General features: G+C 39.1%; 1 protein-coding gene across 1 annotated transcript in view; it reads right to left on the bottom strand.

Moving 5' to 3' along the window:
* Positions 1-545: 545 nt before the first annotated feature.
* ROBO2 (roundabout guidance receptor 2) overlaps positions 546-20,795 on the bottom strand; it is a 405,555-nt gene continuing 385,305 nt past the window's right edge. Inside the window, exons 20-24 of the mRNA XM_041414778.1 lie at positions 19,200-19,327; positions 15,029-15,310; positions 10,073-10,229; positions 3,951-4,192; positions 546-636 (exon numbers count right to left, since the gene is read on the bottom strand). Coding sequence (XP_041270712.1) covers positions 560-636; positions 3,951-4,192; positions 10,073-10,229; positions 15,029-15,310; positions 19,200-19,327 — 886 coding nt within the window. The 3' untranslated portion in view covers positions 546-559. The remainder of the gene's footprint in view (positions 637-3,950; positions 4,193-10,072; positions 10,230-15,028; positions 15,311-19,199; positions 19,328-20,795) is intronic.

The following is a 20,795-nucleotide window of genomic DNA, read 5'->3' as shown; positions in this document are numbered from 1 at the left end:
TGTGCAGATCTAGCTGCACTTACTCTGAAGTCTTTAACTTCCTTGTGTTAATCTCGGAAAGCATTTGCCCAGCAGAATATCTAAAAGTGTTTTAAGATTACCTTTTTATGCTGGTCCTGATTTATGAAATATATATTGCTAAACTGAGGTCTTCCCCCTCCTTTTTATGTAACTGCCTTGCTTCTCTAGTAGAATGAACCTTTCATGAAAGCTAGGATATAACTGAATTTTCTTTCAAGTCTTTAAAGCTTTTTAAAATTCATGAATTTCCTTATCATTTTTCAGCAAAGCAAAGTATTTCCAAATCCTTCTTTAACTTTAGTGTTTAGTATATTAACATTTTAAATGTTATAGAAATCGAGTGGAATAAATTCTCACTTAGAAAGTGTCCAAATTGTGATGCATTTTACTGGTAGCAACAAGCTGGTGTCACTATGTTTGGTTACCTGTTACAGAGCTGTCTAGATTGTCCATACTGGAGCCTGGAGTATGCTCTAGACCTCTTAGTGGCCTACTGATTTCTACAGTTTCTTCTTCAATATCATCCTCATCATCATCGTCATCTGGAACATCTGTTTCCAAATCTGAAATAAGGTTTCCAGATACGTATCCTAGGGGAGGAACTGGAGCCTGAGGAGGTTGTGTATTGCTTTGGATGTGCCTACACAAACAAACAGGAAAAGTTATCAGAATGGATAAGACTTTGCAGCCCACGGTCAATAAAACACAAGCCTTTCAACAAGTCCTGCAGTATATTTTAAAAATGTGCTTGGTTAGGCCAAACTCCAGAAACTTCAGTTCAGTTATTCACTGCAGCTCCTAATACCAGAGTGCTTGCACACTTTCCAGTCTAAAATAAAAAGAAACAAGATAAAATCCTCTAGGATGGGGAAGGTCAGGAGTGTCTTCTCACAGTCAAAGAGTGATAGACACAGAGGCTACATAAATCAGGTAGGAAACCCATGGAAAAGCACAATTCTGAATCCCAGCCCAGCATATAAGTGTCTCACCTAATATTCCCCCTTGCAAATCACACATTGAACCAAAGTTAAATCTCACTCCTTCCGCTTAAACAGATGCAGTGCCTGGAGCAAAATCTACCCTAAAGAGGAGGAAATGGCCAGTAGGACAGAAGAAATTTTCAAGTCCAATGAACACATCATCAGTGAGGCCTTTTCATTTTGCTTTATTCCAAGAAGTTTAATTGATTTAATTGCAGCAGTATTAGGGCATGCATGTGTGAAATTACTGCATGCAGCAATTACAAAAAGAAAAAAAAAAGAAAAAAGAAGACAAAAAAACCACCCACAAGATAGCTGGATACCTAAGTGGCCAAAGGCAAGCATGGGATTCAGAGTTTGATGTGCCTGGTCTCTGAGAGAGAAGAACGCCAAAGAGCAGCATTCCCCACAGCACAACAGGTACACAGCAAGCTGTGCCAGGGGACCCAGGCATGACTGGCCTTGGCACAAGAGCATGTACCATGCTTGAAAGTGCTAACTTAGGCACTTAGGTGGGAATCCTTGGGTGGCTCTACATGAGGTGCCATGACCTGATTTGAATCAGCAGCACTCTGGATGGGATCCAGGATTCTGCTGGTCTCTTGCTGAAGAAATTACAATTGTCACCTGTTTGGCTCCCAGCTATAATACATTTTCAGTGGAAACCTTGTGCTGAATTATTGCCTGCATGAATGAATTCTCTTTATTCAATGAGACTTTCTTTTTTATTTTCATCATGTAAATCTATCAGATATGAGAATGTCATGGTAAATGTTAGGTACCACAGGTAACTTTCTCAGCTCAGTGTAGGTTTTAACTTATTGCTTATTCTGAATCTAATTTCCAGAACAAGTGCTTCCTTTCGGACATACAGCCCCTTCTGATTAACAGTTATTGAACACTTTTCTGCCTGGACACTAGGTTTTTAGTGCTCTACACAGTGTTCAAAACACTGGGGCACTAAAGGGCACTACCATCTAACTAACCCTCAATAAACAGTGTGATTAGCTCCTAATCAAGCAAAATGCTTAAGTACATGTTTAATGTTAAGCTTTCGATAGAACAATTGAAGTCAATTTCTCATGTACTCATAGTTAAGCATATACTTAAGTGATTTGCTGGATCAAGGCCATAATGATTATGTACTTTTCCAGTAATCTCTAATGGGCTCTTTCTTAAATTCCTAGTTGGCTGATGTCTGTATTTCTCAGTTGCTACTCCCACAGTACCCTGAGACCCTGACAGATCTCATTTTGCTGTTTAGTTTTCCCCTGTCTCTACAATGGACAGGTTAACTTTGTGAAAAGAAGACTGAAAAAATATTCCTCCCCAGTCAAAACAACGGAGGACTTTCTACTAACATATCCAGACAAAGAACAAAAAATATATTAAAAAATTCCATGTAATAAAAATCACTTGTATGTAAAAATCACCCTCAGCATTTGGCCCAATATCCAAAAGGTGTGAAAAAAAAAGGCCATGTCCTTGTTATTTTTTTTCTCAGAGTTTCAGGCTCAATTACTGTGACTTTACACAAGAGAGACATTAAAATTTGTGTAATCCTAAGCACATTATGAAACTTCCCAATCAATTTTCATTTCCCCAAAAAGGGAGCAAGACCTTTCCCGCCAGCTGCACGAGGCTTTGGTGTGGCGTCCTGCTCCATTATCCGTGCCTGCACTGGTTTGGAGGTTTGGAGGGCGTAGGAAGGGTAACAGCTGCACAATGCAGCAGCCACTGCCTGTGCTGGCAGGGTGTGCATCTGTGTGCTAGCTCAGAAGCCAGGACCTTCCAGAGGCCAGGTCTAGCTGCTGCCTGGGATTTGGGTCTGTCCCACAGGCAGGCTGGGGTCGGTGCTGGCAGAGCGGCGCTGCAGTGGGACCGAGGTATCCTGTTGATCGAGTGCAGATTGCAGACAAGCCCCGAGGCCTCCACAGTGCCCAGGGAAAACAGCTGGCTTTGGTTTGGCACCGCCTGCCTACCTGCCTGATGTATTTATGGGAGCTCAAGCTGAATAACTTTGAGGTTTTATTTAGCAGGGAAGAAAGGCTGCTCCTCTGCTGGCAGCGTGCCATTCGGTAACTGGCTCTGCTCTGCTCCGCTGAGAGTCGCGGGCTTTGTCTGGGTAGGGGAGTTGTAAAAGGACAACTGCTGCTCAGGGAACATCCAGGAACCAGCTGACCTTCACCATGTCCCCAGCCTGGTGCAGTTGACAAGTTCTTTCTCAGTCCCTGAAGAGATTGCTTCTGTTTGTTTTGCAGGGGAAATGTTACTGTGGTATTTGCTTGCTCTTCCTTTAAAGAGGCATAAAGCACTCTGAAACACTAGATCCATCCTATAAATACTAACAACTTGCTTTCTGCTGTTTCTGGGTTTTTCCTACAAGTCAGAAATTCTCATGGTAGTTCAAAGTACAGTGATGTAAATAATTCGTGCTCATGTGACACAGTGTAAAAGCTGCCACATTGCTATTTCAAGAAACTAACATTATTTTTAATCAGGAATTTAGAATCTTATTATTTTTTGAAAATCCTAAAAATTTCCTATCTTCTGCTAGCCTGAAAAGAGAGTACTCTCAACTGTATAAAAGCTGTCAAGAGGTGGGTATTAACCACATAGACAAACACATGTAAAAATTTGGAGGATTATTGTTTCTACATGTTTTCAGACAAAATTTAGCATATCACCTAAGTATTAAAGTATTAAATCATAAGTATTATGATTTAAAAAGCAGATGTAGATGTGTAAGGCCTTCCAGCTGTGGGCAGAGTTTTGCTATTCTTCCATTTTACTTCTTTGGAAACATAATTGAAACACTGTTAACAGTCATTATTTATGTCAAAAAGGAATGTAGTATTGCTGTTGTTATTATTAATATTAATATTATTATTTAATTTCCCTGATCACAGGTGACCCCATCAAACATTTACCATGTCTGCTTTGCTATATCAAACTGGTAAGCCCTTGTTAACTCATCAAGGTGAGCTTGAAGCATTGGCTGCATCTCCTCTCGTGGGGAAGGCGTGAGAGTTGCAGTCGACTGCTGCCCAAAGGAGATGGCAGGAGATGAAGCTACTCCCCGGACAGGAGGTGTGGGGACACGATCATCATCTTCTTCAAGCTCATCTTCCATGCCCTGATGCAGGTAGGTCTGAACTGGCAAAGGTGGACACCAACCATCACTGTCATATCTACAATAAAAACCAAACAAACTTAGTCTATATCAAAACTCATCTCTGCTGCGCAGTAGAGGATGTAGAGGGTATACAGGAGTCCTGCTACAGTTGGAAACCTTGCTCACAGTGTGAGTCCTAAAAGTTAATAAAAATAGGGTCTTAAGTGCCTAGATTGTCCTTACTGAGTCAGTTTAATTTTTCCCACAACAGCTAAGCAACTTGAACAAGATATGCAACAGAAAAACTACTGACCCATTATCACATTCATTAATGGTGATTAGATAATGTTGCACCACAATCAACAACAAAAATGAACTCACTTCCAGGATCATTAATGTAGGAGAATGAATATTGACCTGGACATGAAAATAGCAGCATTCTTAAAACGCAGAGCAAGCTTTGTGTAGTAGCACTTATTCACTTATTTCACAGAATCCCAGAAAAAGATGAGTTGAAAATGACCCACAAAGATCACCAAGTCCGACTCTTGGCCCTGCACAGCACCATCCTCAGGAGTCACACGATGAGCCCAAGAGCATTAACCATTTACTTCCATCCTGCCCTTTATCTGCCTATAAATTTACCATTTTTTTCTGGTTTGGAGCTTAAATAAAAAGCTACACTTTCCTCATAAATTCTGGCCTTCCCACCCTGCACACGGGTATCTCCTGTGATGTGCCATACATCCATGTCACAGCAGCACTGACCCCAAGCATATGCTGTGTCACAGCACCAGCTGATAAGGTACATTAGCACACATGTTGACAGCTCTGCCAGCACCCCCACCTCCTAACCAATCTGTACTGGGACTTACCTAGACAGTGCTATGTTTCTGAACACATTCAACACACCTGCCCAAAGCAGATGGAAAAATTAACCACTAGGAGTATTCTTGAATAACAAATTCTTCTTTCTTCAGGCATAAAGGGTGTCCTGGTAGGAGTTTGTGGTTTTTGTTGCCTTATACCAAATGTGTAAAGGTTGGTGCTATATCTGATCAGGGCTAGAAACAAAAGCTTTGTATTTTATTATCACTTCTTACACAAGTTTTGCCAGCAAGTCAATTCTTTTCAGTCTCTGCACTCATCAGAGGATCTTTCAATTCAGTGTTGTACTACAGTATCATCCTGGGATACTGTCCCTTAGAGACTGGCATCATTCCAGGTGGATAGGCCTTAGTGACTGTGGTCATTCCCTGTGCATCACCTCCCCTGAGTAATTCCCTAATCTGAACACAACTTCAGTTGTATGCAGCTTTGCTGACAATCACACCACTCAAATCTCAACTGTCTACTTTTTCCATCTTCAAAACATCTAGTCAGACATCAGTCCCTTGAGCATCAGCACACATTTTTTCTTAACTCCTGGTGTATTCCAAAATAACTCAGGATACACAGTTGTGCTTTTTTTTTTTTTTTTTCCCTCAAAAAACAACCAGACTACCACAAACTCTCACAGCTCCTTCACTGTTAAACCATCACACACTCTAAAGGCCATTTCCCAAGCATCATCTAAGTCACTTTATCATCTTTCCACCTTCAAGGACTGCTGACAAGGTCCTTTTTTCTGCAATGCAGGCAGGCATAGCATTGCACGATACAGTTAATTTCTCAAACCAGCTTAAAAATACTCCTTTAAAGCTTCTGATTTGGAAGGAAGGATTTACTAATTTCCCAAAGAAAAATGAATTACTGTCAATTTTCTCAAGTGTGAAGCCAGGTTATAAAAAGGCTGGGAACACTGAGATGGAGAAGTTGCAAAACCTGTATTATGAACAGAACATTTACTTTCAGCAAAATTCAAAGATTTCTTATATTAACTAAACTACTTATTCCTTTTTCAGAAGTCTGTAGTCTGCATTTAAACACACAGATTCAGGACAGCTGACACAACCAGACTTAATCATCCAAAAGTCCATGGAAGATATATCTGGTAATTCACACTTGCAAAAATTTAAATCTCTATATATGTAGATATAACCATAAAAAGCTATACAAACACATATGAGCACAGAAGTCAAAATAAAGGCTGCTTCTTAACATCTGGCCTCTAGGAGAGGTTGAGTGATTGATCATTACCATTTTCATAACATAGAGATTTAAGAAAACGTAACAGGATACATATTCATCCTTAGCAAACAAATAAGACATGACCAGCTGTAATTTGTCTTCCCAAACAATATTTACTCAGGACATTTGCAACCAAGGCTGAAGGGACCATCCTAAATCATGCTGTGAAAAACTGTGCAGTGAAACAGTTCTCTTGCTGCCTTTTGCTCTCTCAACCTCATGCTTTGCTATAATGCCTTCTTCTTTAAAAGAGACAGGGAAAAGTCACTCCCTGGTGACTTTGCAATGATGAATAAACGAGCTTTGGATGTGCTCACCTTCTGACCCTACTCGCTTCAAATCCCCAAATGTTCAGCTCAGTGGCAAAAAGGTTTTTTAGTAAAGAGTTTTCTCACTGAAAAGATTCTGCAAAAGTACTGTACCTTTACCCAAATTTTGTTTGAAATGGAAAGCAGCCTAAGCCTGAAGTTCAGGACACTGAGATTCAAGATTTCAGGTACAAGAACCTTTGTGTTCTTAATGTAAGGTGTCTGAAAAGCCAAAAGCCCTAACCTTCATTTTAGAAAAAACAAAATAAAACAAAAACCCCCCAAAACCAACAAAGAAAAAAACATGGAAAAAGTAAACCTGAGAGACTACATAGTAACTACATGTCACATAAGTGATACAGCTATAGAGACACCTGGTAGCACCATAATAATTATAGGCCACATCCATGTTCTTTTTCGTTTTTTGAGAAAATCCAGTGTGGTGAAAATGCCACTTTTTTCAAGCACACTTATTGAAATCTAAGTGCCTTAACTTCATTAGCAACCTGTGATTGTAATTTCATTATAATTAAGATCCTAATAAGTTCTGGTTAACAAAAATGAGCCTCTATTTTTCTAATAAGTTTTATTGTATTGTCAGCACTTCAATAGTAATCTTTTACTATTAAAAAGCTCAATTCATTATGTTAATAGATTTATTCCTTCAAAATATAAAATAAAGGTGATAAATACAGGGCACATTCTGTAAAAACTGTGTTTCATTACACATATTGTTCCAACCAATGAAGCTTCTCTCCCTGGAACTCACCAGAAAGGACTTTTTGAAGTAAAAGGTACTACTTCCTTAACTTTTCCTAAAGACAGACAATAAGTATCAAATATATTGACATTCAGCAGCTAATAATCCATTTTGAGGTGTAATCAATAGCAAGAAATAGAAATAACCAAATAACAATATGCTGACTGCCTGTACTGGGTTGGCTCAAGATCATGCATATTATTGGTGAAAAATCAAAGCAAAAGATAAATGAGCATTTCTTTACTGTCAAGTTTACATAAAATCAAGTAAAATCATCTTCTCTGAAAAGGGAGAGGGAGCATGTCAGTTTGGGAGCTACTATAGGAAAAGAGAAACTTAATTAGCACAAACAGGCTCTTTGCTGAGGTTAAACAGGAATCTAAAGAGATCCCTAAAGCTACCACATTATGTAACAGGGCTAGCTGGAGTAAGATATTCACTTTTCCTTCTGCAGTTCATGGAAAAATGGAGGCATATGCCAACCCTAGCCCCTCAGGGAAGAAGATGGTACAGAAAACTGAGTGTATTTTTTCTGTGATAGGTTAAGTTAGATTTTTTTTTTTAATATGACTTGCTATTGTGGATTATCTTTTGCAACTTAGCAGTCCAGTAGTAATAAGGCGATTAGCGCTAATCTCTAGTAGGCAAAACTAGGTGTCACAATTATTGAGGTTTTTTTATGGTAATCATTTTTATGATAATCATTCCAGTGAAACTCACATTTTAATTTAATTGTTACAGGAAGACACACAGAAAAACAAGTTTCTGTTTAGATGCCACCCTCCTTGTTTTACTGCTCTAAAATTAAAACACTTTGAATTTGTCACAGATAGAGTAAATCAAAACAAACCAAGAAGAACAAAAGAGTTTAAAAAATGTGGCTTTTTTTTTTTTTTTTTTTACCCAGTATGTCCAAGACAACATAGGAATTCAGTATGTGATTCTTTCCCTTCTAGCATGTTGAAAACCACAGAAACAAGATCAATCCCTAAATACAGAGGGACTATTAGCATTGGAAGCATCTTCAGAAAATATGGGCATTTCAGATTCAGTCTTCATCAAAGGTGGTTGGAAATTACTGTAGCTCCAGAGAGCTACAGAGACTCTAAGTCCAACCTTCAAATTTTTTGTGTTTGGTAAATGCATGTTACAAGGTCTGGCTACCACCACTGCTAATGAGACATTACAAAAACCAGAGAAGAGCAATTCCAAGCATAATCAGAGGAAAAAACTAAGTCTGAATGGTTGTGAACCTGGAGGCTGGTGATTACCTTCTCCCTAAATAACCAATGTTGTCTTGGTGACCAACATCATTCCTTCCAGCTAAATTACAGATGCTTTATGCAACTGAGGAGTCAAGCCCTGTGTCACAAATGATTTCTCTATAAGATATTTCCATTTACCTTTAATGCTATTTCATTGTTCTGAAGAAAATCCAAGTGGTTTGCATTCTATTGCATAACTGTTTTAGTGAAATGGTTGCACATGTGTTTTAAGGATATAAACTGATAAAGACAAAATTATTATACGGTGAAACAATTTAAAATTTATTTTAGCCTCTTATAACAGAATACAGAAGACAATGATTAAATGAACTTTTTGTTTTGAGAATTACACAACATTCACAATCAGTAAGGTTATTAATTTTCCATTACTTTGAAATTTTAACTATACAGCCTGAACGGGCCTTAATTTTAAGAAGAACTTCACTGACTAACACAGTCATTTATTGCTCATTATAAGAGTCAAAGGAGTTGGTATAAACTGCAACAATACGGAATTTTTCTAACTTTAATTATGAAAGTAGTAATGATCAATTCCCCTTTACAATTGAGATAACACTTGAAATATTTTTATTCAGTAAAGCTATTACAATGTACTCTTAAAAGCGTTCCATCCTTAAATATTGATTAATCCATGTATTGAAACAGACAAAAAATTTTTTCCTGACAGAAAAATTATTGTGAAAGTCTCCAACAGAGCTAGCCACAGTAAACTATGTTTTTATATACTCTGATTTACCTCCAGAGTTTGATAATCTGGTATATCACATAATTACACTTTATAAAAAGCAATTTGTAGTTGTTGTCTGTGTAGGAAATGTCTCTTTCCTCTCATTTAGCAGTTCTTGTGTGATTTTGTGTCCTTGAAAACAAGTTTGAGCTATGCAAAATTATGTGGAAGGTTCCAGAAACTTGAAAGTAGTTTGAATAATAACAAAAAAGGCTATAATTAGCATGCCTTCCTCAACTGTGAAATTTCTTCTAAAAGCCGATGAGAAGATTATTATCCATTGGTTGATCTTCAAAAATTAATCCAATTTGGTGGGTGGTTTTTTTTTTTTTTTATTCTGTTGGCTCTAATATTTTTAAACATCAAAGCAGTGAAAAAATACACAGAGCCAGATTATGTCATCCTTACTCACTCTGAATCCCATCAGCTGCATGCAATCCCAGAATTCAATTAAGCTACCTGTGAAGTGAGATACTTCTCAGCATGAGAAAACACTGAAGCCCTACATGATGATCAAGCAAGGTCACTTTTGTTTCCATCTTCAGTCACTATCCAGAGAAGCTATTCAAACATTCCTCCTCCACAGCCTTGAATAAGTCTACAGGATAAGTTGCTCTCTCTTTAATTTTATTTTTTTAAACAAAACATAATAATACTGCCACTTAGCAAAATTAAAAAAAAATAGAAAAGGACTCATTTCTGCAAATCACAGGTTTTTCTTCAAAAGAAAAAGAAAAAAAATTACCCTGCTTCTTGCTGATCCACCCCATAGTGCTCCAGCTCTGTGCCTGGAAGTGGCTGCACAGGAGGGGGTGGGAGGGGAACACTGGCCCAGGTTGAACCATTATTTTTCTGGGGCTTGGCAGTATTTTTGTTTTTCTTCTTTTTCCCTCCTTTGCCACCTGCAAATCCAAAGAAGAAAAATAATATGTTAGAGCTGTAATGTGGGAAAAAAGGCCAGCTATTTACATTTCTCTGACAGAATTCTGATTCCAGAGCACATGCCCAAAAAAGAAGATGTATTTATATCTCAGCAGAATTAGCATCAAAGTGCTAATGCTGTCACAAGGTTATAAGTAATAAAAGAATGAAATGGGGAATATTCTGAATATTTACTGAAAAACACTTCTTTTTAAACCTCTGTACATTTGCACCATGATAGTGAAGAAACAAGGAAAGACAGGTTTTCCTGTATAAGAAATATATTTCCTGTTTTATTCATGTGCACTTTATAACTTCTTAAATTCACTCTTAGATAAAATTATAATAAAACATAGCAAATTATTTCAACTGTCAGAATCCACTGTGATTACAACACAGTTTTGCACAATTACTTTCTGTGGAAAACACGGAGCTTAAAAAATGGTCATTGGAGTCAAGAACTTTCAAGACAAGAGTAAATTGTCAAAACAAAAGAAACAGGGTTTTGTTTATAGGAATTTCTTAATTTCTGTTTTTTTTTTAAAGAGTGGGAAGTCATGTGCAATGTTTTAGGACTGACTGTTTCAGAGGATTCAAACATCTTGTGCCACTATGGAGAAGAGGTTCTATTTCTGATATACAGCTCTAATGGATGAGGTAGAAATGCAGTGAGCAATGCATTTTGGTTAAACCCTCTGCTCTTCTCTTATTGTCCTTGAATCCACTTCTCCCGCTGAGACACTTCCATTTGTGGGAGAGTGATCTTACAGAGAAAGCTCTCATCCCACTTGGTTTGCTTCTTTTATTTTTCCCTGACTTCTTTTTCTTGTCAGCAATTCATTAAGAGGAAGAACGGCTCAACATTTCGAATCCCTTGACTGCTTGGAGACTCATCTATTTTTTGGAGCTTTGTTGTGGGTTTCAAACTCTTTGTTGGGTGGAGGAATGGTTTGTCAGATGCCTTTTCAGTGGGGTACCCAGCTGCTCTCACTCATCCCTGGCCCGTTGCAGAAAGCACAGTCTATTCCATCTTACCCACTGATATTTCTTGATGATTTATAAAGATCAGCCAAAACATAAAAATGAATCAATGAATCAAGAAAGCCACAACTGACTGGTCAGGGAGGGTGGCACAATGTGCACTGGCAGGCACTGCCCTCTGTGCCATGGCTTTAATTTTAGGCACAGAGAAACACAGAAGGAGGTGCAATTCTAGCAATAGAGACAAGCCCCTATCATGGGACTTTTTGTCTTGGAGACGGTGGCTCACAGGCTTTCTTCTGTTACCTCTAAACATCAGCTGGATGAAAAAAAGGACAAACAGAGAGGGAAGAAAAAGGTGACTCCATGACTCAGAAGTAGCCAAGACTTCTCTTTCCACCTCCTGTTTTGCCTGTTAGAAACAGGTAACAAGCAATATTTCTAATTGACCTGGCTGGCAGCACATTGGAAGTGAGACTTTGCTTTCCACCACTCAATTCCAGACCAATGCTCTTCCTTCCTTATTTTGGAGTATTTATAGTAAGTTCAGCCAAGATCCTGTGATTCACTATGTGTGAACTGAGCTGATATTACTTCTATTAGGATGGAAAACAGGCTTTTTCTTCCGTTTGTAGCCTGGCAGAAAGGGCAGCTTTCTTGAAAAGGGAAAGAACATTTTGACTGGTGAAAAGAAACCCCAGTGACAGTGGAGATAGAGGAACAAATATATGAACTTTCTGGAGGGAAAGTGAAGCTTTCAAAGCACAGGCAAGGCAAAAAAAAGTGGAGTTAGAAATAGGGTCACTGAACAGTGCAAAGGAAGTAGGTTAATTTTAATTTGTGGGACATGGAGAAATTTTTTTAAAAGTCAGCAGGAGTAGGAGCCAACAAGAACTAAGGCAGGAGGGGCTGCTTTAGGAGAAAAGCACATGCATATGGTTTTATGTTGCAGGAGGATTTAAACTAGGAATACACAGAGAAGGGAAATGCAAAAAACAACTTCAGCTTAGAGATTAGTTGAAGTGAAGAGGAAGATTTTGGAAGTGTAGCATCTTGAGGATCTTTGGAGACTGGTAAAATGTAGGCTGACGTGCGGAGTGCTAATATGGGAGTCACTTGGATTTTGGGAGTTTCAAAGAGAGAAATTAGAGATAATGGAGATATTAGAAGGAGTGAAGCAGAGAGACAAGGGACTTGTTTAGATGAAGAAATGAAAGAAGAGAACTCCAAGGTCATTACTGGTAGGGGAAAGCAGCCTACACTGTGCAGTTGGGCAGGAGATTTCTCTTCTGTCCCCATGGACAGAGTTATTCGACTATCAGACTTGTGGGACAGACATTGAACACATAAACCCTGATTTGTGTTTGAAAACTGATTCACCAAAGCTTTGTTTCCCCATAGCAACAATGCCTGATGCTTCAATGTCTCCTCACACTGAAATTCAATTATATTGCTTAAATCTCTAGGTGAATTGGGTACTGGAGAAAGATTTTGCCAGTTAGGCTGCTGATCCTAGCACAGATATAATTGGTGCAAACTATAGCTACAAAATTTCCCTGCCTCATAAAGCAGTTGAAGTTTTAGCTGCTTTCCATTCCACAGTGGGATAGGAATTCTCATGATATTCATGTAAGAGAGACAGAAACTTAGTCAGAATAATAAGTAGTACTTAAAGTACTAACCAAGGAAGCGAGAGAACAAATCCCTGCTCACCCTGATGGGGACTACATAATCAAAGCTGGTCTCTGACTCCAGTGATGTTCTAATTATCAGACTATTTGAAGGTCTCCCCCAGTTTCTTGTGTATTACAGACATAATTATCCTCTATCAAAGGCATAATTAGGGGGCAAGGGAGAGCAAAATACTGACTCTGCAGTCCAATAATCTGGCACTCATCTGAGCACTGGGGCATCCAGTTTTGGGCTGCACTGGTCACAACAAGAGTGCCCTGGCCATATGACTGACTATAACCGAAAATTTCCTAGTGTCAAATTCCCTTCTGGCTGAGAAACACTCCACAGAATATGTTGCATTTGAAATATTTGATCGAAGTCCAGCCTTTGATCAAAGGGCATTTTCCAGTGACACTTCCTATTTTCTGAGAAAACTCTTAGGCAGCCTTAGCTGTCAACATATCTAAAGTGTGATACTGACTCTGATACCTGACATATATGTACCTCAGCACATCAATTTCTGAATTTTCATGCAGCCTGGGGAGCAAGCTGATTTCCTAAGCTACTTGTCAATGTACCTCACATACAAGGAACAAGAACCTTTCTTGAAGTATTTGAGCTTCCAGATACTTCCCTGACAATGCCATAAGTCTATTTTTTGGTCTCAGTCAAATCAGCTAATGTCCCCCCCTTGAGAACACAAGACTTGCAAACAGATCTGGCTATTTGAGTCATGGGCCAATGATAATAGGCTTCTTATCTCAAGATTCAGTTTGAATAGTCATTTAAATTGACATAAAGAAGCTATTTCTAGGTTTGGTCTATTACTGGGAGGGCTGCTCCAGCTTAAAGTGGAAATTCAAAAAGCTCTGGATATATTCTGAATATCAAAAAGTCTTTTCAGTGCTTTCATATTTCAGCTAGGTGAAATCACAGATTTTCATCTTGCACTGCTGCCTTTTCAGTTTTTGTCTTGACAGAAAAAAACCAAAAACAACGACTATACATAACATAAGCAACAAGGAAGCAAAATTAAAGAAATTAAGAAAAAAGGTGTGCTTAGATATAATACACAACCACATGTACTATGATCATTTTCATCTGATGAAAATGCATCATGTTTCCAATAAAACATGCAGCACACACATAAAATTTACATCCTGATTGTAGGCAAACTTGGCACAATTTGTTGAAAGCCCAGTCACCTTTCAGGGCCCTACAACTATTTCCAGCCTGCTTCACTGTGGAACAGCATTCAGAAACAGCTTGTGGGAGTGGGGTATCTGTTAACAACTTAACAAAAATAATAATCTCCTCATTAAGTTCAGTCTGGGGAGACCTATAAACTGAGGATGGATGCAGAAATACATTTGCTCCATAGATTATGTCAGGGAAATAATGTGATAAAGGCGAGGCTGGCAGCTGCACTGACAAGTGCCACATGAAAGGACTCTCCAGTTATCCCCAAGTAGGTTCTGCAAAAGGCTTTTTTGTTTCAGTAGAGTCCTGTGTGGCATTGTTTCCTGATGGGCAGGAACTCTCATGGCTATCCTCAACTGGTGCCTGGGAGGTCTTCTGCCTCCCTGGCGAGCCGCTCGCCAACACCCCTCCGTCCCTCGCTCCCCTGCGCACGGCGCCGGAACCAACCTGAGAGGCTGCCACTCCTTTCGGAGCTGTTGTGGGAGCTGGTGGTGCTGAAATCCTGTGACTGGTTGTGTGGCAATCTATTAGCCAGTCCCTCAGCCACCCGGTAGTCAGGGATGTAAAGCAAGGCTAAGGGTTAAACGGCAGAGGTCACAGTGGCATCGTGGGATTAGTCGACAGCACAAGCACATGCGACACATGCAGTTAGCAAGTCAGGGGCAGATGGGGTGGTTATTTTTAAAGGTACACCTACCCTAGCCTAATGGAAGACAAATGGCATGATGACTAGCACAGGACAAAGAGCATTAAAAGCACAGTGCAATGCATTTCAGGTGAGGTTCAGCACCCATGCAAGGTGTGCAGGCATTAGTTCAGGTCAACACAAACAGTGTCTCACAGAGCTAAAAAGAATTTTCTAACTCATGCACAGATAATACAGTACACAAAGCCAAGGGCTCTGGAAAATAAGAGCTGTAATTACCATTGTTGCCTTTGCCTTGGTCTGGGAGAGAGTAACCAAATCCCATGAGGTCATTTTTTTGCTGAATTGAGCTTTTCCACTGTGGATCTGGTAAATCAACAGCCAGCTCGTGGATGCTGTTGGAATGCAGGATCTGGGTGGTGGCATATGGCGTAGCCTGCGTTATTTGGCTGGAGCTGTTGTAACTGGTTTTGGTGGTGAAGTCGATGCTGCTGTAAATGGCTCCATCAGAAAGCATGGTAGCAGTTTTATCTCCTTGCCCTGGCACTGGTGGCAGCACATCTGTGGAACGAAACAAATCACTGATGCACGGGAAGCCTGAAAGTACCAAGGTTTAAGCTGAGAAATAAACGTGTTGTTTTGCACGTTTGCATTTCAGCTGAGACAGGTCCATGAGCCAACGAAGGGAAGATGATGTACAACCATCGCCAAGCTATCACCAGCTGTGACAGGACTACCACTTGCCCTTCACGTCTCACTGCCTAAAACCATCTTTTTTTTTTTTTTTCTTCCTCATACCTTCAACTGTGAAAGTGAAATTTGGAATATTTCTCTACTGAAGAATGTTTTCAACTGTTCACTCTATGTCAGAACCAATGAAACTGTCTGGGCTTCAGGGAAATGATGAAAGGAGAGAATTTACAAATCACAGAGGGAACTTGCCCAGAAAATATGTAGAAAAACTCTCAATGGAGAACAACTTGCTCAAAATCTCCAGTACATTTACCTGAAAACCATAACAGCTTATTTAACTAAATATCTGCTGAGTTTTCTCAATATTTTGAATCCTATCCCACACTGCAATTTGTATCTTTAATCAGTTAGATTGGCAGTCTCTCTCCTTACTAAACACTGAAGTGACCTTTGCTGGTGGAATACTAGATCTAGAAACTGAGACTAGTGAAGTGTGAAGAATCTAATGATGACTGACATGATGTCCCAAGGAGAACCACAGCTTAGTAGATAACCCTCCTTCCTGCTCTCTCAGAAGTCAATATCTCAAATGGTACTATTTTTACAATTTATTTAGACTCTGAAAAGTTGAATCAATTCCAGAATGTACTTTAAAAAAAATCCTTCATTTATATGCCATTTTCTTTCTACAGCCAGATGGCAGATACAGGTTCCAACTGTTAGATCATTCTTGAGATAGTGCATATTCCTATAGTGAGGATGTTCAGATCCTACTCTAGGGATAACAGACATTTTTATGTACGTTAAGCCCCAGAAAGAAAAGATGATTCTTGCACCTAGTCAAGGGTTTAAGCTCAGTTCCAAACTCAGATGTGGGTTTTGTGCAACCTCAGGGAATGAATTTGTTTTCTCACTGTATCAAAGACTTAACCAGCAATGAGATGAGATTCCATGGTCTCCTCACACTGATTTAGTATTTTTTGTTTGCTTTAGTTGTTGTTTTTGGGTTTTTTTTTGGCAGAGTTGTATTTTTTTTTCCTGGGATGAACATTTAGATCACAGAACTATTTTCTTTTGCATTCAGGTGTACTACAGTGAACATTTTAACATGGACCCTGATAACATCTTCCGTCTCAGGGCAGCAACATAATATTAACAATAAATATGGCAATAGCAAATGCCTAGCAGAGACTGCAGAAAGAGAGGTTAAATTTGGGTCTGTCAGCATGATCTGATTTTGTATATAGCAGGGAAATGGGCACAATCAAGTATTTGAAAGATGTTACTTGTATCAACTTATATCTACAGATAAATTGCAAGTGCAAAAAAATTACAATTAATGTAAACTATAGCCCATATTTCAAAATCATGTTGGTACTATCTGCACCTGTTCAATGTGCTTTCCAGGGGCAGTACCCAAACAAAGATCCATCTAAATACAGCATGAGATGTGAGAGACAAGTGCAGTCCTATCTTTCTTGCATTTCATCCAAAATATGAATATTTCTCCTTTCTACAATCGGTTCCATCAAAGTATAATAGCTTGAAGTTTAGTAAATAAATTCTGTTGTTGATGTATACAGTGAAGTAAATCCAGCTCAACCTGTCTGTGTTGGATTTGATGACTCAAGGAAGCAAAAACTAGCAAAATGCTCGTCACTGAAGTACTCAGACATACATCTGTCTTTTAGTGCATATTTCTGGCAACTGAAGAGGTAACATCTCTATACAGTCATTTTAAAGTGGAAAACTATTCATGTGTACACACTTGAAAGGGAAGTTGCATAGCTGCCCGCCAGCCAAGGACTTTCAGTCATTCTTACTGATAAGCTGAGGTTCTCCAGACATTCTGGGAATTTTCAGTACAAGCACGGATTACTTTTTTGACCTCAGTGAGATGTATACATTTAAGCACTCAAAGAGATGTTAAGTAGAGATTTTACAAAGTGCCATAGCCACCGAGTAAAAGTCAAGTGTGATTTTCCCTGGAAGCTGTCATAGCAAAAACACCACACTGTACATTTCAGACCCAAGATGAAGATGCACTTCCCACTGGAAACTTTCCCCAGAACTCTCCAAAATCCAACTTCTGTTTGTAACTCTTGAGATAAATGAAATAGTGCTGAAATACTTGTGCAGGGAAGCTCTTTCTTGCTGCCTTGGAGATGCAATACCATTTTGTGGCCTTACATGACTCCAAGCCTCACCTGTTCTTCCCACTCACAGCCTTGCTCTCAAATGCTTATCTAGGACAGTGGATCTCACTCTTAAGGGAAATTTTAGCTCTGCCTGCCTCAGCTTCTGAGTTTCCAGGGTGAGTTATGTCACCCTATCGTTTTTAAAATTCTTACAGAACTTTTATGCTATTACAGACATTTTAACCAGTAAAAGAGGCCCAAGCTCCATCTGTATAGTTAATATTCCATCTCTACATGTTAAAATACTTCCAATCCATCTTTAGTGCAGCAACATCTAATCTCAGCTTCTGAAACAGATAGGGATAAGTGATCCCAAACCACCCAGAATAAAAGTTTCAGCCCAACTGTAAAGATTATGGGTGGAATTAAGCTGCCGAATTTTAAAATGTAACTGTTGTATCTCATGAATGAATTTGAGGCCAAAAATTTAAAAAATAATGCTTCCAAATTCAGTTGTATAAAGCCAAATGCTAAAAGAAAATGGTAATTTTTCTGTATGACGTGAGCTTAAGAAAAGATGGAAAAGTACTGAAGGGTTTTATTTTCAAGATATTCACAACAAAGAAGCTGGCAGAAATTCAGTTGCCTTGTAAATATTATCAAAAGGTTTGCTTGCTCTTAAATATTTTTGACAAGAACTTTATAACATTTTTATACAGAATATAAATCTAGTGTGTTTTGTTGTAATTTTAAGTCACAGTAGTCAAACCACAGGCAAGAGGCTTTTCATAGGAATGTATAACCAGTATGACGGATGGTCTTCAGAAGCAGATTCTGACCAGCATGCAGAATTAGCTGTGTTATCACAGAAACCAAGGAAGTAACAGAGAGATGTGAATATTACTATGACTTCTAAAAATTCCAATCCTACATCTTAAAATTCCCATTTGAGTTAAATGTTTGAAATGAAATAACCCCTCTAAAGATGCCTTCCTCATTGTAGGCAATACATCTTGACCTCAGTCCCCCAAAGCTGCTCTCTCAAGTTGAAATGGAAACAAACCCCTAAAAGATCTAAACAGTTCCCTTTTATGTATCCTTTCCTGCAATGAAAAAGAAAGTTGCTTAACACCCTTGAGGTTTTCTTCACAGATTATTGTTGAGACTGAGAGCAGGATCCTGAGAGCAGGAAGAGGATGGGTAAGGTGACAGCAGCAAAGTTCTGGTGTCCTTCTGCTGAAGGAACATCCTTCCTGCATGTCCAGAGTTCTCCTCTGCTCTTATGGACATCCTGCATCCCTGGCTATACTGCCCTGCATGGCACACTGCTCATCTCCACAAAAAAGGGAATGAGATTGAGACACAAATACATTTCTCTTGACATCATAAGTAGACCCTGTGTCACCACTGCGGGGCAAATTACAAAGCAGACCTACATTTTTAAAAAGTAAAAAGAGATAAAGAAAAAGAAACATTTCAAAGTCAATTTTCAATCAAATCTAGAAAGAAAGAAATAGAAATAACTATAATGATAAAAATATTATACCATATTTACCATAGATGTTAATGAATGGAAGCCTATTTTATAATACCACGTGACTTAATAAAAGCAAACCTACCTCCACGACCAAAATTCCCAAGATCATTGGGTCCACTAGTGCTGTTATTTACTGGCAGACTTGTGGCAGGCCAAGAGTCTGCAAGCCAAGGATAACTGGGGTCACTGGCATTCAACAGACCTGGTCGACTGAAGCAGAATAAGAAAAAGAGATATACACACAAATATATATATATGTATATATAAAATTACAATACCTGTGAGATAAGTAGTGATGGAAGAGGGCATATTACTGTTCTTCTAACACCACAGGTAACTAACAGTTTAGGAGACTTTAATTTATTTCAAATTACAACTGTATAGCCTTTGATGATTTAAAGACCTTGAGCAGTTAATTAAGGTTATATACAAATCAACTTTGTCAGTAGAAGAGGGACTAGGCATCCGTCGTGACTCTGCCAGAATCCAAATGAACTCCGTTGTCTGTGTGAAACACGAGTTAGGCAGCACCATCATGGGATCCTACGCCAGGGCTGAATGATAAATTACCACCTCAAGGGAGCCATCACTCAAACTGATTGCTCCATATCAGCCATTTCCAGGACTTTGGGCTACTATTTCTTCCTTCCCTTGCATCCCAAATGCATGCCTGTCATCTACAGGCTGGTAACTCTTTCTTCGAGCACTCTTGGATGGTTCAGAGGCAAGCAGGTTTGAGGAAGGATTAATGGGAAGTCCACAGCTATCTCTGTGGGACACTACTGCATGGCTTTTATATCCCTGTAATTCTCACTTTGAGAACAGTGTTAAACAGGGAGCACGGTGAAAGAGAAGGCACACTCGGGCCACGAGGCACCGTGCCTCTCTCACCCCAGGATAAATCAGAATTTAGCAAGGCAGGATTGTTTGTGTTTGTGTTCAGCCAGGGAAACAAATAATTTGCTGCAGACATCCTTTTCTCCCACATGAAAACAAAAAGCTGTCTGCAGTTCCGCATCTTCCTTGGGTTATTAAAGCACTCGTGAAGTTGGAGCAACATCTCCCATCACTGAGCATTCCAGACCCCTGCCTGGAGCAATCCCTAAGAGAAACATCGGTTTCTATGGAAACGGCAATAAGGCGGCCCAGCCGCATTCTTGCCACATCTACTGGCTCTCATTAGGCCTAATCTCTTTTTGCTAAAATATTGATTAAACAGGAGATTGGAAGTTATTACCAGGGCCTAATTACAATCTCCATATTGGCAAAGGGAAAATAGATGAGGATATATGGGCCCGTTATCAGCTTTTATCAATTCAATTGAGTAGCCAAAGTTGTGGAATCCAGTCCTATCAATCTACAGCCTATTCATCATCCATGAATCATTTATTTTGTGATCGATTAAGTGTAATTGTTCACTCACAGCAATTTAGGGGGAGCCAATAAGGAGTCTTAAACAACAGCAACTTCATTTGCTAATGTCTAATTAATGCAATAAACATCCCAGTAACAAATGAACACATTCTTTTTGATATTTTCTACTAATTTCTTCCAGGACATCTGGGAGATATGAAACATCTGGGCTTGCTTCTTCCAAAGTGCACAACAGATAGGTCATTAAACCTTGTGGTAAGCTACTTAACTCCTCCTAGCGCTATCAGTCTTCCCAATGATGGGC

The sequence above is a fragment of the Onychostruthus taczanowskii genome, unplaced genomic scaffold (genome assembly GCF_017590055.1).
Source record: "Onychostruthus taczanowskii isolate IOZ18803 unplaced genomic scaffold, ASM1759005v1 scaffold47, whole genome shotgun sequence".
In the NCBI taxonomy this organism is placed as follows: Eukaryota; Metazoa; Chordata; class Aves; order Passeriformes; family Passeridae; genus Onychostruthus; species Onychostruthus taczanowskii.
This window is presented reverse-complemented; position numbering and strand designations above follow the sequence as displayed.